Source organism: Heterostelium album (genome assembly GCF_000004825.1).
Source record: "Heterostelium album PN500 unplaced genomic scaffold PPL_contig13, whole genome shotgun sequence".
Taxonomy (NCBI): domain Eukaryota; phylum Evosea; class Eumycetozoa; order Acytosteliales; family Acytosteliaceae; genus Heterostelium; species Heterostelium album.
In genome coordinates, this window is record NW_008805090.1 from 212,549 (window position 1) to 236,629 (window position 24,081).

Here is a 24,081-nt window from a genome sequence, read left to right on the forward strand (position 1 = left end):
CATCAAATTATTAGCCAATAGAAATATAAATAGTGGATGTTACAATAGCAACATCATCTATATCTCTGAATTTTTACATTGATAGCACTATTAAAAAGTCTTAGTAATCATTTTAGTTGGACAGTGTGTATAAACAAAATCACTTATCGTGTGCGTAAAGTGTTTTGATAAATTATTATTTGGCGATAAAAACAAACAAACAACATTGACATTGGTGTTGAACACAACCTTAACAAAAAGAGTAAACCAAAACAACAAACACTCATTCCATACACTTTATAAATAAATAAGGAATAATATCATCATTATTAATCATATATATATATATATATATTTATATATAAAGATAATCTATCCATACATTATTATTATTACTACCACTACCACTATCATCATAATTAACTATCGTTTTTTTAAATCAAATCATCAAAAACAAACCATCATTATAACACATTACCACATTTATATAACAATAATTTTTTTTAAAAATGAAATAATGTTGTGTGAAAGAAAGTAGACCACACCAACATTGTTAATTCCAGACCAAAATCCAAATTCCTCACACTCACACAGACATCTCATCTCTCAACTCTTGCATTTCCATAACAACAACAACAAAGAAGAGAGAGTAAATATGTAGATAATTGTATTTGGTTGTATGTGGAACACATGACAATCACAATTATATAAATAAAGAAGTGATATAGTTTCTTTATTTTTTTCTGGACGAAATAAGAAGAGTGAGAGTGAATATGAATGAATGAATAAAAATAAAAGAATGAAAGAAGTTATTTATATATATTTTCTATATATAACTACACTACTTTTATTGGGTTTGTGTTCTTTCTCCATTTTTTATCATTTTTTAATTTTATAGTAGTAGAAAGATAATTATCAATTGTCAGAACATTGGATGTTGATGTGTTGGTATTACTCTCATCGGGTGAATGGGAAAACATTCATAACAACAAAAGTGCAATAAATAGAAAAAAAGAAAACTAATCAAATCAAACATATGATTCTCAAATACCGCGCACACCCACACACAACACACAGACATAAGACACACACTAAACAAACGATGTTATTAAAAATCAAATACATCTAGAGCTATTAAACAAATAGCAATTAACAACCAATCAACTTATCGCCATTTACATAATTCAAATCTGAACTAAACTAAACTAAACTATCAACAATAATAATAATATTATTATTTACAACATTATGTTTTTTCTTTTGTTTCCAGGTGCCAAAATTAAATAGTCGATTTTAATTTATTGTCTTTTTGTCATTTTCCAATTATTTATTGTTGTTGTTAAATAATAATAAAAATATAAAAAGGCAAGATTAATTTACATTTATTTTATTCATTTGTTGCTATTTTGCTTTTGTTTTATAAATCTATCTGATAGATATATCTTTTACCAGTGTGTCTCTTTGCAAATAGAATACATGAGGAACAACTTTGGAATTTACTACTATCCAACACCACTCCATTTTATTTTCCTATCCATCTTTTATTTTTACAGGTGCACATTACTAGTTCTTTAATTACCTAACACCTATAATTTATATTTATGTTTTATCAAGATAATAACATCTAATAGCTATATTACATTTAGTAATATTATTGTACAAAGTAACCACCTTCAAATATTTTAACAAACAAATAATAATTTATTTTAATAATTATATCTAAATATTTTTTAATGTTCTGACACTGCAAACCAAATTTTAACAATTGATAAATATGGATAATCTTTAGTTTGCTTATCAAAGTGAATAACAACCAGAACAACAAACAAACAAACAAGAAATTCAATCCAAGTTTGGGTTGCATTCAACAACACAACAACAACAACAACAACAAAAACAAACATTTAGATTTTTTATCTTTTTATCCACAAATTACCTATTTTGTTTTATGTTTCTTATTTCAGTCATTGTAACTTCACCATTACTAATACATACACCACCAACAACAACAGTGTAAACTCAGAGCTTGATTTCCAGATCCTTTTCCGACCAATCTACCTCTCCACAACAAGAATAACCTCTCGCTTTGGAACTATCTCTCTAATTGTGCTGCCCAATCGACCTCAACCTTAGTAAATGGTTTCCATCCTCACTGCAAACAATATTATTTCATATTGCTTTGGTTTCTCATTGTCCGTATTTATTGGAGTCGATTAACATTACCACACACCTCTCAGAGAGTTTTTCAATCTTTTAGCCAAATCTGCTAGCTACACAAACAAAAATCCTAGAAAGTACATTCATCTACTTCTCTTTTTACCACTACAACTAGTTTATAACAACAACAAACAATTTAAATCTAATCTTAACAAAAAAAAAAAAGAAATAATAATTTACAAAAATGGAAGTACAACAATTTTACCAATCATCATCTACATTCTGCACTGGATGCAGCAGAGTCGTAAGAACACCAATTATCACCATCGAGAAGGGTCAACGCAAGTTTGACTTTTGCAGCATGAGATGCTACTCTGTCACCCCTTCCAATGTGAACAACAACAATAATGCCACTACCAAGAGTAAAGGGCGGACTTTGTCCACTCCCATAAATATAAATAATGCATCCCGTCGATCCTCTCCATTAATTACAACTATATAATCAAGTTATAGATTAAAATCAACTAGAAATCGACTAAATTTACAATTTTTTTTACAACCCAACCTTCACCTTTTTCCTTTTAACATTTCAAACACATTGGTCTTATTGTAAGACCAACAACCCAAGCCAATCAATAATAATAATAGTATTTTAAGTTTTAATTAATTTTAAATAAAGAATTCTTTTATAAATTATTGTTATTAATATTAATATTATTAATAATTAAAAATATTAAACAAGTTATATATATTATGCTTTTATTCTTGAGAAGGTGTGATGTTTGTTGTGTAGTTTAAAATTCCATCCATTCTAACAATGGTTTCCAAAATAAACTACAAACAAGGAAATACAGAAGATGAAAGCTAAGGGTCCAGGATTGCTAAGTGATGTTGAATTGTTTGATAACACTAAAAATATTTTTAAAAATTGAACAAAATAAAAAAAAGCGCAATTTTAACAAAAAAATAGTGAACTGCTTTTAGTTTATATTAAAGACAACCATGGTTGTGGTACAATAAGTAGATAATAATGGACCGACAAAAGCTTGCAAAGCTTAAATCTATTTCACTTGATAAATATATTCATAAACCAAGAAATACTTTTAATATTACAACTTCACCGGTGGTAACAAACGATTTATCTGTTGAAGACTCTTCATTGTTGCAACAATCAACAACATCACCACCAACAGAACTTTCAAAAAATGTAATCAAAAACGATAATAGTAGTAGTATTAGCAGATATAGCAATAATAGTAATAGTAATGATAATGATGCAATAAGATCAAATAATAATACATCAGATGATGAGTTTCAATTTCTAGCTTCACAAGAAGAAGAAGAAGAAGAAAAGATAAAACAAAATGAACAACAAAAATATAAAGAATGTCCTGTCTGTTTCGAGAAAATAGATTCATCAGATTTTCAAAGACATCTTCAACAAGAACTTAAAGATCAATATGAAATTGAAAGTAACATCAGAGTAAAGAATGAACAAAGGTTAATCAATAATAACAACAACAACAACAATAATAATAATAAATCAAAGAGTAATAGTAATAAAAATAGTAGTAGTATAACTAGTAAATCAAAGAAACAACAACATTTGTATATAGACCAAGCAGAAACAATTGATAGTGATGATGATGGTGACGATGATTTCAAACCAATTCAACATCAAGATAAGAGAATTAAATCAGTTATATCGTCATCATCAACGACAACAGCAATAACTACAACACCAAAATCAAAGAAATTATCTTTTATTGGTGATGAAGATATAGATGATATCGATTATATGATTAATAGCAATAATAATAATAACAATAATAACAACAATAATAATAATAATAGTAAAATAAAAAAATATGATAATTTTGAAGAAGAAGAAGATATAGATTTTACACAGAATCCAAGTAGGAATCAGACATTTGATAATGTAGGGTATAGAAGGAATCTTGAGGAGATAATAGATCTCGAGGAAGTATGTGACGATTCGAAATGGGAGAACAAGTTTTATAAGCCTGCACTTAGATATCCTGAGATTAGGTCTCCAAGTACAGCATCAGCAACGACAACAACGACAACAACAACAACAACAACAGCTGCTGCATCATCAACATCACCATCTTCATTAAGATTATTGACACCACTTAAACTTTTACCAAGACCAACAAACACAATGACAACATCAAATATTACACCATTCAAATCATTATCATCATTTAATAATAATAATAACAATTTTACATCTCCAAAGAAAACAATACCTACATTATCATCATCATCATCATCACCATTTAAACAAAAGACAACATCATCGGCATCACCACCGAAAACAACACCAAAGAAATTTTGGAAAAAGAAAAGAAGCTGGCATTCATCTCCAAGGTGACTATTTATTATCACTAAAGATAAGGATGGTAGACATATATACTAACTATAGTTATTATTATATTTAAATTAAGGAAACAGGGATCAGCAGACACACCAAAAGTCAAGGTACAAAAGAGGGAGTCGACAAAAGGAGGAGGAGGATCAACAACAAGAATCAAAGTCAAGCACGAGCATTGATGGCAAGCAATATTACTACAGTACAGACTGCGCAACCAATATATCAGATATACACAATGATGATGACTTCACCTTTGATGGCATGGGAATACAAGGACAGTCATATGACGGATTAAGTTGGGAAACTACAAGAGGTTACTCATTATTTTAACCAATAATAAAACACACAAAGAATATATAGTCATTTTGATAATTTTTTAAGAATATATTCTTAATATATTTTACAAACTCAAATGTTGTGTTTATCTTTTAGGAATATCACGAGTGATTTGAATTCATTTTGTTTTTAGTTTTTCAATTATAATTTGTATCAGAATCGATGATGGACAAATCACTATTTAATTTGATATTCAATAATATCGTATTGAATAGATTAATATTTAATCATATATATTCATATGTTTATAAATCTGTTGGTAGAAAGAATTTAGATAGACGTTACAAATGGAGTCAACTACTGACAACTCCAGAGGTGATGGCAGGAAATGGTTATTTCGATCTGTTGAAACAATATATTTCCAAGAATAAACCGTTAACTGACCCTCGTTATTTCAATATATTAAATAATGCTGCGTATATCGGTAGTCTAGAGATGATAAGATATCTAGTGGAAGAGATTAAAATAGAAAAGACGCTTATGTTGAAATCTCGGTACAACTCTCATGGTTTGATGTATTACGCTACTGTGTATGGTCGTTTGGAGATCATAAAGTATATCGAGAGTTGCTTCTCAACAGAGACTGACAAGTTGCAATGGGACTACGATCATGCATTCGTGTACGTTCCACTTTCACAGAGCATCGAGATCCTGAAATACTTGGCACCAAAGACATCGGGAAAGAGAAGTGCAACCGGTATAACAACATTTGACATTGCTGTGAGAGTTGGCCGAATTGATATGATTGAATGGTTAGATGAACATGGCTATGGATTGAGAGGATCAAGCAACATGTATGTCGAAGCAGTGCAACACAATCAACTAGCTGTACTAGAGTATCTCAAGAGAGTAAACAAAGATACTCATATTTTCGAGAATGGTGTTTACAAACTGTTGGACATGGCAGCAGAGTATAATAATATCGAAATTTTAAAATGGCTTCACAATAATAATATTGGTGTTTGCTCTGTATCCGCCATGAATCAAGCTGCATTTCACGGCCATTTAGAAATCATCATCTGGTTGAATCAAAATAGAAGTGAAGGGTGTGATACTGAGGCAATGGATAACGCAGCATACATGGGGCATCTGGATGTTGTAAAATGGTTGAACGAGAATCGTACAGAAGGTTGTTCAAAGGCTGCAATTGATGATGCTGCATATGAAGGACACCTCGATGTAATTGAATACCTGACAAAAAATCAAACTAATGCAGTTTGTACTCATCAAGCAATAGATGACGCTGCACATCAAGGTCATCTCGATGTCATCAAATACCTACTGACAAACCGTACCGAAGGTTTTACAGACGAGGCACTAGAGAATGCCGAATTAAACGGTCACACCGAGGTAATAAAGTTTTTAAAAGATTACAGTGGAACTTGAATTATTTTTGGTTCCAATGTGTTTTTTTCACAATAGTCTAAAGAAAAATATTATATTTTTAGTATAATACATTAAACAAAATACTATAGTCAGTTTCTATCATCGCTTTTGTATTAAAACGAAATAGAAATCACCAAATATTCCAATTTTTTTTTTTTCTACTTATATTTTTTTTTTTTAAGTTGTTTGATCTTCTTTTACTGAAATTAGTTTAAATTGATAGATTTGATTTATTATTATTTATCGTTTGTATTATAGTAGTAGTATTAGAATAGAAAGTATTCTTGTATATTAAATGATGATGGATCAATTATCAACAACATCAAATGCATATAATGCTATGATATCGGCTGAGAATTCCGTCAAAGGAACTAGCAACACAGTGGTCATATACAAACCATTGGGTGTAGATATCCTACCACAAGGTTCCATTATCACCGAAGAGGAACAAGCAATTAGAAACAGAGAGAAATCGATGACATTAATGTATTCCATTAAAGAATCTTCAATCATCGATCAACTCTTTAAATTGATTGCACTCAATCAAATTGAGTATGTATTAGTTAACTAATCAAATCGACAATAACATATAAATATGTTCTAACAAAACTATTTTAATAAATAGTGTATTTAAACAATTATATAACTATATTGAACAAGATGAATATCTATTGTTATCAAAGGTTTTGATGACCATTTCGATTGGATGTAATAGTTCACTGCGTTTGGTACGTTACTTTATTCACTGTGACTATAAGCAAGCGGTAGCAGGCAATCAGAGTCCGACTATGAGTAGTGTTGGTGGCGGTCGTCGTATCTATTCATTGTCATCGCAGTTGATAACACTGTTTCTCGAGAAGATGGGTCAGCAGTACATGAAAGATGTGCTGCGTCCACTCGTTATCCAGATCATTCAGGACAAGGGTTTGTCGTTGCAGTCAGGCATCGATGCGCTCTCGTCGCAACAGTTGCTTAACTATTGCCGTGAGATTGCAACGCAATTCACCTCGACCGACTCGATCGATAAGCTACCGGTGCCAATCAAGGTGGTCGCTATGTTCTACCACGAGATGTGGCCACACGAAGAGGATCAAGGCATCTCTAACTTCCTGATTAATCGATTCTTGGTACAAGCATTGCAGTCGCCGGAATCGTACAGTCTCGTGCCACCACAGCTGCACATCTCTGCACGATCCTCTAGCAATTTGACAATCATTGCCAAGATGATCTCTCACACACTCACCGGTACACCATTCAAATACGGAGAGGAAAAAGACATTGAACAAACTAAACAAACCATCAAGCAGATCTTCCGTGAATCCAATTACTTTAAATCTGTATTAGGTTCAAGATTCTCAACTCAAAGCTATCGTAAGTTTTAAATAACTATCGACAGAAACATAAACAACCGATACTTATTAATAATCATTTTATCTTAGAATTCTCTAATGAAGCAACAATGTCACAACTTCATCTTATTCATAGATTACTATGGCAAAATAAACAAGAGATACAATCTATGTTTAAGAATGTAGAATTTGGTACAGAATTTGATAGTTTAATTAATAAACTTGGTGATTATAATAGTAGAATATCATTACAATCAATTGCACCAAATGAATTAAGTAAGTAGACATTATCATATGATCGTCAAAAAACAGATACTTATATTATTATTTTTAGAATCAATAAAGAATTATATGAATCAAAAGAATGAAGATATATCATATATTGGATATATTCAAAAGAATGGAAAGAGAGGACCTGTAAAGAGAGTGTTGGTTGTCGGTACCAATAAAGTGATCACATTTAAACATACGAATGGAAAGCTTGGTAGAGACGGTCATCTGTTGGATTTGGTTGAGATCAACAGTCCCAGTGGTCAGCAGTTGGATCTTATCTTTAAGCGTCATCAGATATCTTCGACCTCGGAGGATTGCGATCATATAATCACTTGTATTCGTCGTATCTATGAGTATAGCTTCAACAATTGGCCATTCTCAATGAAGATGAAACTAAAGATAACACCACAGTCGCGGTTGGAAGCGATTGCACCAGCCGATCATACACCTTCCTCGATTATGGTCGCTGCCTACAAGTCGTTGTGCGCCTACTATCAATCACCGGTAAAGCCAAACGTTTGTTGGTTCATCGAGAATGCATTCGGTCGTGATCCAAAGAACAAGGTATTCAACTTTAAATTGTTCACCAAACATACACGTGAGCAACTGAGCAACCAGGATCTCATCCCACTCATCCACGCACTTCGTTACGACTGGTACTTTGAAGAGTTGGCCATTAAAAACTATCCAATCACACTCAAAGAGTTGATAACAGAGATAACCACAATGTTATCTTCCAATACAACTATTAATTCAATTAGTTTATCTAATCTATCATTACCAAAAGAATCGTAAGTAAAAATGTATATTATTAAGTTATTTTATCAATATATACTAATTAATATATATCTCTGAATAACAAAGGATAATGCAAATATTTGATGTAATTCAAAATCAAAAGACATTGAATTTAACGAAATTGGATATCTCAAAGAATATGTTTGATGAGAAGAGTGTCAATTCATTCGTTGCCTATTTACAATATGGTCAGACCGGTGCAATTAAAGAGTTGAATATCTCTTCGATCGGTGTTACTGCCAATGCCATCAAATTGATATTCGATGCCTTGAGAAGAGGTAACTTCCAATCTTTGGAGAGTCTCGATTTCTCTGGTAACAAGAACCTTAAAGATAACTGCTTTGATATTGCTAAATGGTTATCCAACGAAGGTGCACACGTTAAAAGTTTAAATCTATCTGATACAGAACTTAAACCAAAGAATCTAATCGTTGATTTCGGTAAATCTAAATTAGAAACGTAAGTTTAATAGATTATAACAATATATATCACATTAGTTAAATTAACAAACTATTATCTATTTATTATCAATTTAAACAGATTAAATCTATCAAAGAATGTATTAAAGACAAGAGATGATGTTGTTGCTCTAAGTCAATTGTTTAATAATTTGACAAACTTGCAATCAATCATACTCATTAGAACACTTATTCCATCGGATTCTATCAAAGAGATGATTCGCTTCATTGACAAGAGAAAGTTGACACAATTCAATATCGGTGAGAATCAATTGACTCGTACCGTTATCACCGATCTAATTAGCTCGTCTGCTATACATTCAATCCGTGTGCTTGATCTTACCGAAAACAAGAAGATCTCGGATGGTGGTATCAAAGAACTCGGTCGTGCACTCTATGGAAACCAGAGTATTGTCAAGTTGGTTCTAGACGGCAGCTTCAGTGGAAGTGCCGGTGCTCAACGTTCAAAGGCAGTGTTGGCCCTGTCAAACTTCTTGCAGTCGAGTCACACCATCGAGGTGTTGAAGATGCGTGGTGGTCCCGACAGAGATCAACAACTACAAGGTTGTATCATTCCTTTACTACTTTCACTTGGTTCCGTACAATCACTAAAGAAACTCGATATTTCACATCACATGATCGATAACTCTGGTGCAATTGCACTGTCAAAGGCAATCTATCAGAATCGATCGATTCGTACCCTACTTATTGATAACAATAATATTGGTGCGCTTGGATACGCCAACATCAAGAACTCACTCAAACAAAACTACATTATCAAAGAGATGCCAATCCCAATCAGTGATCTCTCCATCATCTACAAGTTTGATGGAACATCCAATCTAGAAAAGAATAAGATCAGATCTTTATTGTTCAAGATTGAATCATATTTATTAAGAAATCAACAATATTAAAAAAAATAATAATAAAATAATAAAAAAAGAAAATTGTAATTTAAATAGAAAACAAAAATTTATATATAAATATTTATTTACTCTAGTGAAAGATTGAGAATATTTGATGGTTGTCCAGCAATAAAGACTTGAGCTGTATTTGGTAACTGATTTGAATAGGCACATTCGATATAACTGCTAGTCTTGAAGGTCGTGCATATCTGTATTTGGTTATCATAAACAAGTTTGACATAGGTTGTAGCTGCGTCGAATGTTACACCAAGGTCAACTGGAACAAAGTTTGTACCATAGAATAACAAGTTATTTTCATCACCAATCCTATACTCGGAGATGGTTGGTGGAAGATAGGAAATGGTATCGTTTAATCCAAGATCAATCGATTGATCTGACACTGTTGCTGTAACACTCAGGTTTGCTCCGATACCAGGAGGAATGTAGCACTCTACAAAGTAATCGAATGCATTACAATCAATGTCGCTTGCTCCCACTGTGAACTCAACTTCATCCGTTGAGATACCCCATCCATATCCAAAGATTTGAATCAATCCTCCCGAGGTTTGAACAAATGTATTGTTGAAAAGTGAAACGACTGGTGGAAGGTATGTGAACTGAGAGTTGACAGATTGATCTCCGGCTTGGATGACGAGTGGTTGGGTGAGTGTATCGAATTCCAGAGTAAAGGTAATCTCATCATTGGTGAAGTTGTTGATTTCAACGAGATCATCACCGATGTAGATGAGTGGTGGCAAGTCAGAGTCTTCAGGATTACCGAAACCATTACCCAGTACAATGATAACATCATTGGGATCACCAGAGCTCGGAGCGAAAGCGTTGATTTGAGGTCCGCTGAAACTGAATGATTGGGTCTCGAGAGTAGCGATTGTGTATCTTGAAGATTGATCAGCAACAGATAAAGTCACAGTACGATGGTCACCAATGGCAGATGGTGTAACACAAACGATTGAATCCGATGAAATACCAATGATTGGAGAACATTCGAGTCTCTCATCAATCATGATCTTGACTTTGCTGACATCATCACCAAAGTTGGAACCGAAAATAGTCATGATATCAGTACCGTAGCTCTCAATAATATTTGGAGAGATATCGATGATCGCTGGTGCATTGTATGAATAGAAGAATTTGGTTCTCTGAAGGTTGAATAAAGTTTGGTCGGTAAAGAGTTGAATCAAATGTTGAGTACCTGAACCCTTTGGAACTGTACACACTATTTGGTTGGAAGAGACAAGTGTAGTGGATTGACATTCATAGTCACCAACTGCAACGGTCATCGATGAATTGAATCTGATACCATTGAGAGTAATTATATTACCACCCACGGTTGGTCCGGTGGAGTTACTGATCGATGTCACAACTGGTCCGATTCCTGTGCAAATAGAATCGAATCTTTTGGCTGTAAAATCACTCGACTTGACCATCTGAATATCACAGAGTTGTGAATTGACTGTTGCAATCAACATACCATCGACATCACTTGTGATGACACCATTGTAATTGGCTGGCTTTGGAAGATAATAAAATTCTAAATCTCCAATTGAAACTCTGCTTGCTGCTTCACTTATCATGATACTTTCGAGAACGAATGTAATTGAGACTATGGAAAGAGGTGTTAACAATGTGTATCTACTACCGGTGGTACCAATCGTTTGGTATCCAAGATCTATTTGATAGCCATTCTGGTCACGATTGATTTCATCGATAAACTTAATCGGTTGATTGCTGTGCTGATTGGTTGGATCCAATACCAATGTCTGAATTGCTTGGCTTTGACTACGTATGGTTATCCACTTGTCGATGGATGTCTCCAACTTTTCCTGTTCATATGGAGTGAGTGAAGTGACACTGCTCTCATTCATTGTATTCATGTAGGAAAGCAGGAGTTGGTGAATACCCGAGTCCAATGATCTTTCGTTCTGAAGAAGTGGTGCTTGTGAATCGATTGGATCTTCGATCAACTCTTGTAATCTTCTCGATTGGAAGTTCATCGGTAAATTCATAAGGACGATACCATTATTAGCAACGACAGCTACCTTTGGTGCAGGTGGTTTAATAATGTAGTTATTGATGAGAATGGTCTTAAAGTTGATCTCAGTCTTGTATTGTTTCTTAACCAATTTGGCGAAACCATCCATTGATTGAACACCACTAATTTGGAAGGTCTTAATCATCAGCTTCATCAAGTAATCCACTGGAATAACATCGGCATTATCAACTCTATTAACTCTGGCACCATTACCATCAGCATAGGATGGACCCATCCAATCCCAAGCAGCAGCAGCTGATCTTCTTACAATCTTTTCCAAAGTTAAACCTGGTGGATCCATTGCCTTATCACTTTTCATTAAAATATTAGTAATTAGTATTATTTTTTCAAGAAAAAAACTTGTTAATAACATACTCTGTATAAGTTTCAATATTAGGGAAATTATCAAAAATATTATCAAAACATGGATCAAAGTTTGCATTCTTTCCAACAACTAAACTCTATAAATTATAAATAAAATAAAATTAATAATAATATAAACAATTAAATTATATGTTTAACTTACATTATAAAGTTTCTTTGAAATAGCTAAAATTACACCATTTGCCCAATTTGGACTGATGGCATTGATGTTGTATAATAGAGTTGCTTCATTCTGTGCACCAGCTTGGTAGTAGATGTATTGAAGTGTCATAAAGTAAGCAATTTCTTCTTGACACATATCTTCTGTAAGTCTGATAATAAACGGTGGTTGGAAACGAGTTGTTAAAATGGTACCTGTGGTATCGATCATAAATTCGTAGTTCTTTCTCTTGGGATTTGGAAGTTTGGTCATGAATTCCGATACGAATTTGAGTAGAATGAAATCCTTGTTGGTATTCAAATTGTAGGTTCTCACTGGTTGCAATCCGGCATAGGTGTATCCATAGGCGGCAGGATAGTCAGGTGCTGCATAACCAAATGGAAGTGTTCTATCGATTTCTGTGACACGTGTATCCGCTTGCAAACATGCAACTTTCAGTGCGTCGTAATCACATACCGATCCAATGGCTTGGTCGAACGCCTGGTAGTGGAGAGTCATGATATCCGTTGCAACGAAATTCATAATATCGGGTTGGGTTACCGGGAATGTCGCTGGAGGGGTGACCGATGTCATCTCGCCACCTGCTGGTGCTACATTGGTACGGGTGGTTCTGAGTGCTTGGAACTCGGCGAGCACATCGTGTGCCGCTAGGATGGTGGCTGGGAGAACTTGGTAGACTTCCTTTGGCAACTTTGAGTAATGAACATTGGCAATATAGTCTTTGATTTCGATGTTGACTGGGTTTGTCCAGGTGGCTGGTCTGTCAAGCTTGATCGGTTGGTTAATTGCAAAAGAAAACTCAATGGCATCTCTATCAGAAGGATTAGTCAGTTGACCGGCTGCATTCAAAGTGTTATAGTGTCTAACCATTCTGTGGAATTGATAAACCAAAGTTGGATGCTGAATACAAACAACTCCACCACCACGACCACCTTTTAACGTTATAAACAAAGAAATAAATGGTTAATTTAATAAATCATGACTAAGAATTGATTTAAAATAGTAATTACCTTGACCATTATGTCTATTGCTATCACCAACACAGAAATAATTTTCATTGGCATTATTTGCGTTTGCACCATAAGCTGGGTACATTGGCAGACCAAATTTAGCATGTTCATCTTTTCTTCCGGTGTATTGGAAATCATCGTAGTCGAATCCACCTGCTCCATTTGGTGTTCGAGTGGCAAGTAGTTGAGGAAGTTCAAGGAATGCAACATTCAAGACTTGTTCGGTTGGTTCCATCTGTTTGGCAGCGATGGCATAGAACATTTCAATGAACATCTTTCTCTGGAAGTGATCGGCTACGACCATCCACAAATCGATACCATCGTAAACCCTTGTTTCCTGTTTCTTTAGGATGTATTTGCTGAGTGTTGGTGGACGTGGCAAAGCAGCATTTCCAAATGGATAGGTTCTATCGGTGAAATCGGTTCCTATCTTCATAAAGTAGTAGGCATTGAGATTACCGTTGGCCACTGCAATCTGTCCGGTTCGCCACCAACATACATTCTCTAGGGCAACGGTACCGGCGATGACAGCGACACAATCTTCCATCAATTCACTTGGCTCCTTCTTGGCTGGTGTTCCAAGCGACGGTACACGATCGCTGTAACTGAGATGTTGAGAGAGATAATCATAGAAATAGGGGTATTGATTCTTTTGAATTTGTGTCCAGGTATTCATGTTTGCAAACACACGGTACTTCTCAAGTGGATTACCGTCATTGAATGAAATATAACGGAAAACATGCTCCAGTTGATTGAAAGAATAACAAAAGAAGTATTGATTGAAATCGTTGGCACCAAGGAATTTAATACCTTTGTCCGGTCCATTCAGTGCTGTACCAGAAGCGGCTTGGTACGAAGGGAAAGCGGGATTGGAGTGCTCAATATGAATTCCACTGACATGTCCAGTCACAGGTGCAGGATCATCCCAAAAGATCATACCTTTCAGATGACCATGTGCACCATGTGATGTTTTTCTCTTTGATTTCGATCTTTTACCGGCTGGAGTTCTAGAGTCTGGTTGATCGTTGAAAAACATATAGTAGTAATCTGGGTGTTGTAAGAAAGTTGCTTCTATTGGACTGGTATATGTGTTGGCTGTTGGATGATCTTGGAGATTTATTCTTCTTTCGAGACGATCCATAGTGGAATCTATGTAGAGATATGGGTTGCTTGCTCCCGAACTGAGTTTGTAGACAAACCACCAATCGACTGCTGCACTCGAACCGTCTGCTCCACCGGGTGCAAGACAAGAGAGTGTATTTGAAGTGTAGGTAATTTGATCCATTGAATCGACTGCTGCGGTGAGTGCGTTGGGTTGCACTTGAATCTCCACTGGATAGACTGCCGGTGCGAGTGCTGCAATATCACAAGTGATCTTAATGTTGTTGGTGACCACTACAACGTTGTTACACGCATTGGCACCCACAGTAACAGTTATCAAACCAGCTGTATTTCCAAAGCCTGTTCCCTCAAGAGTGATGGTGGCAGCATGCATTTTCGATCCATACTTTGGACTGACTTTGGTAATGGATGGACCGACATAATTGATGTTTGTACCAGTGTTGTATTCGTGTTCGACATCGTTGGTATCGACAACAACCAAAACAATTGGGAAAGCACCTGGAATATGAGCTGGAATGGTGCAAGTGATTCGAGCGACTTGAATGACACATGTTGTGATATCCATGATTTCAGTGTCCAGCTTGACAGTTGAGACGAGATCCAAGTTGGTTCCATCGATCACAAGATTACCTCCACCCTTAGGGATGTTTGTAGATTGTGCCTGTGCAGTTACTGTCGGTTCAAAGTAAGTGAATTTCACTGTTGATGTATATGCAATGGTTTTGATGGAGAATGATAGATCTTCGGCTTGAACGGCATCACCTGGTTGCACCATACACGTCATTCTGGTAGCGTCGACCTGTACCAATCGCTCACACAGTTTATCTTTAATCTTGACTACAAAGTATTTATCGATATCATCCTGAGTCATACCAAGTGGGAAATCCTTGATGGTCAAAGTGACAGCGGTCTCAGAGAATACATATCCGTTGGCCGGTGTGATAGCAGAGATCTCTGGTTTGGCAACGGCGATCTGAACAGTGTTGGAATCACCGCCATCAGAGTTTACAATAAGATTAGCATTTCCTACTGAGAGTGTGCTGGCATCGACGTCGACATAGAGAATCTTGTCGGTGGATGCACCGGTTGGTACAAACACCTGGTCGGCAATCTTCACCAAGTTGTTCGCAAAGAATCCAGTTCCCGTTATTGTCACAACCCAGTTGGCTTTGTCAATGATTTTAGCAGGTGAAATCGATACGATGTTCGGTGTGTAATAAGTGAATTGCTCGGTGGGTGGCGAACTATATTGGCCACCGCCAATCGTTGCCACAAGACTATGAGTGACACCAGTGATATCATTCAAATCGAAAGCACTAGTTCTACATGTAAAAGTATCGGCAGTGATAGTAGTAACATCGATAGTACATATCGATCCACCAATATTAGCTGCTGTCACATCCATCAAGTAGTGTCCTTGAACAACAACATTAGTTCCACCAGCTGCAAATCCTCTCTTTGGATTGATAGTTAGAATTTCAGGAGCTTTCAGAAAACTAATATTAGTAAAGAGATTCTATCAATAGAGAATCGATAATTAACTTTACTTACTGTAGAATATGAATTTTCTGTCACAATGAGCTTGTTGAACATCGATGGTTAATGTGATATCTTGTTGGTCTGCTTGGCTTGGTGCTAGCGCTACGTTGGGTGTCGTGCAACTGATTGCGCCTGTCAGTTTGTCTACTTGGGGATTGGTGCATGGTTGTCCACCGACAGTGATGGTGGAGACAGAAAAACCGAAGATATCGTAGAAGTTGTCACCGTTCAGCACGATGACGTGTGTTTGTCCTGCGATACCACGATCGGGAGTAACCGACCTAACGACGGGAACGACATAGTCAAAGTTGTTTGGACCAGTCACTTCCAATCCTGTGTAGGTTCGCACCTTAATTACATAACCACCGATGTCTGCCGGCGAAATATCGGGTATTACACATTGGATTTCGTTGTGTCCGACACTGTTGATGGTGAGCGCGTGAACAGCACCGTCGTAACGAATCATCTCTGCAGTGGGATGGGGATCGTCGTCGTTGATAATGAAGTACTCTCCTTGGAGACGAAGTGTTCTGCCGTTGGCATTGGGGTAGTACGACTGTGGCGAGAGGTCATTGATGATCGGCTCGACATATTCGAACGGACCACTAAAGTATGGAGCGGCATTGATATCGAAATGAAGATTAAATATCACTGAGGTTGAACCTAGCTTACGTTTCTTTGAAGTGGAATCTAAAGGTGCTCTCGGTACAGTCCAACTGTAGGTATCTCCAAAGTTTCCATTGTAAGCAAAAACAACAGGTGGATTCGTTCCAACTGTAATCGAAAGTATTGGAATATTTGGTAAAATTTCTACCAACTACTCTGAATCTATAATAATTTATTATAATTGAAAAATAAATATCAATATCATGTGAGTGATGATCACAATCAACTTTAAAAAATAAAATGAAAATGAAATTGAAAACGTAAAAAACAAAAAGATAAATACATAAAGTTACCACCATCATATGCTTTAAGTTGTGAATGAGAATCTATTTGTATTGCATGAACTACACTGACTAAACTGATTACAAATGATATTGTAATCAATAGTAGTTGCAGTTTTTGTTTATTTATCATTATTTTATCCCTATCTCTATATTAATATTTTTTAATCAATTATTATAAAACGATTAATATAAAGATAATTATATATATATACAATTAATAAAAATTAATTAGATAGAATAAAGTTTTGTGTTTTGTTTTTGTTTTATTTTGATAAGTTGATTCAAAGTTTGACTAAAAAAGCAATCAATATTATTTAAGAGATATAAAAACTGACTTAAAATAATATATTGAGTATTAGATTGAAAAACACACTTTGTGTATGGTTCGTTCAATCAATAATCGCTGATCATTGCAAAACTTAAGTTTGGGTGATTGATTTGATCGTGTGGTTGATTCTGCCCTCTATCATTTCATGTTTCTTATTTTGTTTTTTGATTGTTTTTTTTGCCCCAATTCATTCAGAGTCTTAATCAATTTGGTTGTGGAGGGGGTAGGGTTTTCAACCACAAAAAATCAAACGACTTTTTTGTTGCGATCAAAAATGTATCGACATTTTTTTGCTTTTGTTTTTGATTGAATAAATAAATTAATTAATGGTGGTGATGTTTATTCTTTTATTATAAAACAAGTCGTTTAAATCAATCAATTTTTATTAAAAAGAATAAATCAAACTATTTTCTATCATCGTACATAAATAAATGTTAACAATTAGATATGTTTTTTTAATAAAAAAAAAATTGATGAATGAACCTATAAGGTAGGTATTGAATGTTTATTATTTACAAATATTAAAAAATTGTTATATGATTTTTTTTTAAACTAACTTTTTTTTTATATCTATCACATATATAGTTGATAGTCGAGATTTTACTTATTATTATTATATAAAAAAATATGGGAGGAGGAGAATAGAAGGAGTTTACTATTATATAATTCTAGTACTAGTATAGAGAATCGGGATTATACACACCATCGAAAGTATCTTCACAAATAAGATTGGTAGAGGAAGAAATCGATGTTGATTTGGTAGAATATTCTAAGAGGTTGTTCCATAGACCTGTTGACATAAGTTGGTGTCCTGCTTGGTTCGGATGGAAACAATCGACTGGTGAAAGTGCCGAAGATGGAAAGGTAGTACTCGTCAAAAATGGCTGATATATGAAGCCAATGGTTGTTGTTTGTTGGTTGACCGATTGTTTCCAATAGGAGATGGCATCTTTCATACCTTGATTGGCTGCATTAACTATGGCTGTTAAGGTAGCCGTTGTCTGTGTCCACAAACACGGACAAATATTATTATCTTGATTGTAAGCTTTACACATTGTACCAGCAGATTTAACTAATAATAATTATTAATTAATATTAATAAATATAGATCTATATATATTTAATATACAATACTTACATTGATTTAAATCGGGTAGTCCAATTAAATTAACAATTGTCTTTGATGGAAAATTATTTGTAAGATTTCCAATAATATTCCAATAATATGACTTCCAATAGATTGGGTTTGTTTGATAAGCAGAGTCAATCTTTGAACAAATCGAACACGCTTTGAATAGTCCAAAATAAGCGTTAACCATCTTCCACTTGTTATTATAACCACTTGTTCCATAAACTATATTTGTTTGATTCTTTACATATCTTTTGATGATTTCGAATTAATATATTGCTTTTTGCCAAAAAAGTAGTAGAGAGAAGAGAGTTTGTTTCATTGATGTAGATATTTACTGTATTTGATTTCTTATATCTTCTTCGTTATCGATTGAAGCTGCATTGAAACCATCGTAGGTTGGGAAGTAACTTCCCGACGCCCTAAGACCATTTAAATAGTTAGAGGATCCACCTGAGTAAGCACCTCCAGTAGTAGTTTTCAAAAGGTTATGTAAGGTTCGAGAACCAGGATTTGATCCAGTAACAAATGAATGTCCTTTATAATCATTCATTGATTGATTATTTAAATCAGCTGCATATCTTCCTGATGATACAGTATCACCTATTGAAATTAAAATTTCTAAATCCTAATTTATTACAGAATAAAATTAATATTAAGAACAAAAAACAAAAAAAAGATTAATGAAAGTTATTAAAAAAATTTAATACTAACAATTAAATATATATCTTTTGCATAAATAGGGGTTGGGTTTGGATTATCTGATATCATACAATTCGGAATATCTGATAAAGAAAAATCAAAACCAATAAAGATAAATACTAATACTATATAAAAATTATTGATTTTAAACATTTTTAAAAAATTATTTTATAATATATAAAAAAAAAAAAATATTCTTATTAAAAAAAAATTGTATAGATAATACTAAATATAAAATATTATTATTATTTGAATAAATACATTTAGGTTACTTAACTAGTTTTATATTTATAGTATATTGATGGTTCATTATAATTCCTCTAATTGTCTAATTTTTCTACTTGCTGATGAGGCATATACCGTAATGGGCGTGCCTCATAAAAAAAAAACACCTTTATGAAACTCTGCAAATATATATTGATATTGCCTTATTAAATATGATTTCTGATAAATCAAAAAAAAAAAAAAGGCTATGACAAAAAGTAATTTCAAGATCAGATGATGTTTTTCGCAAGCCAGCTCTCAAAATTTTTTTGTCCCCCCAGGCCAAAAAATTTGAGGGAGATGCCCGTTTTGCAAAGCCTACAGAATTTATATGATTTTTACATTTTATATTTTAGGAATCTTTAATAGCAAAGCTAATTTAAATGAGGGTCAAGTCATTGCTAATGTTGATTCAAACCCCTATATTCAATCTCCAAACAAATCAAGATTCTTCAATTGACCACATATAATAAATCATGACTATTCAAAAGTACCTGATATATACGTCAGCTTTTTTTTCACTTCACAATGAGGAATTACAACCTTGTACTATTCTATGAATCATTGTTGACCACTCTGGTAACACCAGTTGATTTCATCCCTCATCGGTTTTATGAAGAAATAAAGAATCACTAATTATTACCAAATCAAAAACTAAAACAAACCTTTATTTTTTGTGAATTTTACTCGACTCTCTGTGTGTGTGCAGTACTTTTAATTAATTGATTAAACGCAATCATTAAGTATTTTAAATTATATTTAGCTATTTATTTGTTTAGCTATTTATCATTTATTTATTTAAACACATTTATTTACTATTTCTTCCCCATTTCATTGATGGACGAAGCACGATCTTTCCAAGATGACTTTTTAAGTTTGATAGGTCTGTTTCCAACGTATTTACCATTCATTTCACGGAGTGCTCGAACATAGTCTTTCGAGTCAGAGAATGAAACGAAACCGAATCCCTTTGATTTTAGGGTACGCTTGTCTCGTAGTACTTTTGCTTTGAGGAACGATGGATATCGTTGGAAGGCTTGCTTCAGTAGTTCATCGGTGACATCGTTACCGAGATCACCTACAAACAAACGAAAATCATTGGAATCCCACTCGGATAGCGTTGGATCCTCCCAAGAGTTACCAGCAGCGGTCATTGTATATTTCAGTTTCTTTGGTTCCTCCATAGTGACCATCGGTTTCTCTTTGGTGATATGTGAATTGTATGATGGTACTTTGACTTCATTCGATTCCTGTAGCTTTGAAATGGTACTGGCTGAATAGGTAACTGCTTTCGATGATATAACAGCTGCTGAATTTATAACAGATGATGATGATGATGTTGTTGTTGATGTTGATGATGATGTTGATGTTGTCGGTTTCTTTGTTGTGCTAGATGCTGCAGCTGTCTTCTTTCTCATTAAACTTGGTGGTATCATTTTAGCATTTGTAGGTGTAGTAGTAGTTGTTGTTGTTGTAGCAGTCGTTGTAGTTGATGTATTATTATTCGTTGTATTATTAGTTGTTGTCGAAGATGCATCGTTTTCATCATCTATCTTTCTCTTTGTACCCTGCTGGTCATTTGATTTTCCATTATTGCTAGTTGTTGTTGCTGCTGCTGCTAACGCTGTTGTTTCAGCTGTTGTTGATTGTTTTTCATCACTAGTAGCTCCATACAATGATGAATAGAAATCATCTAAATCTGAAGAAGACATGGTTTAGTTTAGTTCTAAATAATTTTAAATTAATTATCTAAGATACTAACAAGTACACTTTGTTAAACAAAATAATAACAAATAAAAAAGAAATAAAAGAATCTATAATATATATAAAATAAACAAATATTTAGATAAATAATTAAAACTTTGACTTGCAAAGAATCTCAGAACAAAGAACAAAAAAAAAAAAAACAAATTTCTTTGTGAATATTTTTTTTTTTTTTTTTTTTTTTTTTTTTTTTTTAATTGGTGGAATTTCTTTTTATAACATATATTGTACAAAAGATATAATCAATAAAAAACATCTTTATTTAAGTAGATAGAATATTTCTTTTCAATTTATCAAAATTCAAATTCAAAAACCGAGTTTGGAGTGTTTTCATTCCCATCACATACTGCTATAGAAAATAAATATGTGGATAATTTTGATCAAAATATAAAGTAAATCTATTTATCTACTCCACAAATGGAGAACAGAATTAAATTTAATCAAAAGGTTTAACTAAGAATTCGTAGAGAGTTTCGTTCACTTGAACCATCCAAAGATCAAAAAACATAAAATATTTATTTTCAAAAAGGATAGTGTATAGTATGAAAGAATATGAAACAAATAAATACTTCCAGATCATTAAAGTGAAAAGGTGGTAAATTTAATTCTTTGAATTAAATAACGCAAAATCCTTGCTTAAAACGTCGCTATGATTATTTTTTTGGTTTAACGTTCGAATGACCAACACCAGGCCAAAAATCAATTTTTTTGTTTTTTTATGATTTTATTTTTTTTTTCAACCATTTTTTCAAAAAATTGTTTATTAGATATATAACTAATAAACAATTAATTAATTATATATCTTTTATTTTCTATATTATATTATCTTTTCTTTTTATTTTATTATTATTATTATTGTATCAATAGACTTATTACTTTTTTAAACTTTTATTATTACTTATTATCAACAACCAAATAGATACCTCTATAAACATTACAATAGAATCTAGTACTCCCACACACCAACTACACACATTTCACAAATCTACATCTCCAACACCCAAAAATCGATTATTTTACTTTTTAATTAATTTTTTGTTTTTGATTATTATTTGATTGATAGCAAACGCATTTCTCTTTCAATCATTTTTCAAGAATATTATTTGTAATAATAGTAGTAATAATAGTAATCAATAAAGTTGTATCAATATCAAATAATTAATAATTTTAAAAATAAATAAATAAAATAATAAAACTCTTTAATCATTTTTTTTTAAAATATAAATTTATATATAAATAATAATAAAATAATAATATTATTATTATGGCCGATACATTAGCAGAGTTTGAACAAGAATTTAGAAGTCTTGCCGATGAAATAGATAGAGGAACCAAAGAGATTCAGAGAGCGGTCGGAAAGAAACAACAGTTTGACGTTAGAGCAAAAGCAGAGCTATTAGATGGAAGATTGAAAAGAGCAAAAGATGGTATGTTGTTTTCAAGCAATTAAACAAGTAAATCTGATGATAACTTACTTTTAAATTTTAAACTTTTAGTATTAAAAAGTTATAGAAGAGAATATAGAGAGTTGGAAAAGAAAGATCAAGCGGAATATGCTACAAAGGCAACACAGTTTGAAGAGATTATAAAGACGATCGAGAATGATTTGCGATGGGCAGAGAAACAGAATGAAGGTGGTAGCACACCTTCCGGTGGTGCCGAGACATCGACTCCACAGGACGACTACAATCAAACAATGATACAAGCAAAGAATATACAAAAGAAAGATATAGAAGCCGTGACCAGAATGCAACAAGAAGCTATACAAATAACACAGGTACGTAGTGTTAGTTTAACATAAACAAATGTGAAATGAAAACAATGAAAACAATGAAAAGCTATGGATATTTATTAATAATGAATATAATTATAGGTTGGTACAGCTACATTAGAGGAGATGGCAATTCAAACTGAACAGATGAAGCGTATTGATAAACATTTGGACGAAGTCGATAGTAATTTGAAGTTGGCGACCAGACAGATGAGAGCGTTCGCCAGAAAGATGGCTACAGATAAATTGATTATGGGATTGGTACTGCTGATTGTGTTGGCTATTATTTTTGTTATTGTATGGAGTATTGTTAAACCGAGTAAATCGACAGACTCTGTGAGAGACAGAGTTACAACCGGTGGTGGAACCACAGGCACATCAACAACCAGTTAAATATTTAATTTTAATCTTATTTATATATATATAAATTACCCCAAATAATAAACAAGTAATAATAATAGTAATAGTAATACTAACTAACAAAACAAAACAAAAGCAATACAATACACACAACATTTATTCTATTTTTTTTTCATGATTTGTATAAAATCAAATTAATTCAATCTCTGCAAGAAATTACAACTCCAACTCCAATCAAACTTATCTTATCTTGTCTCATTTTAAACCAAAGCGTCAAAAGGTCGAACTGCTTTAATACAAACAAAACGAACATTAACAACAACAACAACTTCAACAAACAACCCTGCATACTTAAAAATATATTTATTTTTGAAACCAATTAAAATAATAAAGAGATAAATGATAAACTATTGATATCTATTAAATATTATGATTTATTAACTTTAAAGATTAAATGAAAACCAAAAAAAAAATATCAAAAATATATATAAATATCTCTTAAGTTTTTT

General features: G+C 33.2%; 4 protein-coding genes across 4 annotated transcripts; 3 read left to right on the forward strand and 1 right to left on the reverse strand.

The window, feature by feature from the left end:
• Nucleotides 1-3,166: 3,166 nt before the first annotated feature.
• PPL_05883 (ankyrin repeat domain-containing protein) lies at nucleotides 3,167-6,253 on the forward strand (the record flags this gene model as incomplete). The annotated part of the gene is made up of 4 exons (XM_020576753.1): nucleotides 3,167-4,120; nucleotides 4,160-4,527; nucleotides 4,648-4,844; nucleotides 5,025-6,253. The coding sequence occupies 4 exons, from the start codon at nucleotides 3,167-3,169 to the stop codon at nucleotides 6,251-6,253; spliced, it is 2,748 nt and encodes a 915-aa protein (XP_020433165.1).
• A 295-nt stretch (nucleotides 6,254-6,548) lies between these two features.
• Nucleotides 6,549-10,045, forward strand: DG1112 (RasGTPase-activating protein; the record flags this gene model as incomplete). Its single annotated transcript, XM_020576754.1, has 7 exons — nucleotides 6,549-6,805; nucleotides 6,879-7,050; nucleotides 7,222-7,624; nucleotides 7,693-7,878; nucleotides 7,937-8,666; nucleotides 8,740-9,132; nucleotides 9,214-10,045. The coding sequence occupies 7 exons, from the start codon at nucleotides 6,549-6,551 to the stop codon at nucleotides 10,043-10,045; spliced, it is 2,973 nt and encodes a 990-aa protein (XP_020433166.1).
• A 77-nt stretch (nucleotides 10,046-10,122) lies between these two features.
• On the reverse strand, nucleotides 10,123-21,389 carry PPL_05885 (ssRNA-binding protein; the record flags this gene model as incomplete). The annotated part of the gene is made up of 13 exons (XM_020576755.1): nucleotides 10,123-11,432; nucleotides 11,529-12,400; nucleotides 12,465-12,550; nucleotides 12,616-13,565; nucleotides 13,644-16,261; nucleotides 16,313-17,078; nucleotides 17,264-17,400; nucleotides 18,282-18,654; nucleotides 18,721-18,962; nucleotides 19,050-19,314; nucleotides 19,422-19,538; nucleotides 19,755-19,787; nucleotides 20,582-21,389. The coding sequence occupies 13 exons, from the start codon at nucleotides 21,387-21,389 to the stop codon at nucleotides 10,123-10,125; spliced, it is 8,577 nt and encodes a 2,858-aa protein (XP_020433167.1).
• Nucleotides 21,390-22,705: 1,316 nt separating this feature from the next.
• Nucleotides 22,706-23,605, forward strand: PPL_05886 (uncharacterized protein; the record flags this gene model as incomplete). The annotated part of the gene is made up of 3 exons (XM_020576756.1): nucleotides 22,706-22,868; nucleotides 22,938-23,218; nucleotides 23,315-23,605. The coding sequence occupies 3 exons, from the start codon at nucleotides 22,706-22,708 to the stop codon at nucleotides 23,603-23,605; spliced, it is 735 nt and encodes a 244-aa protein (XP_020433168.1).
• Between the last annotated feature and the right edge of the window lie 476 nt (nucleotides 23,606-24,081).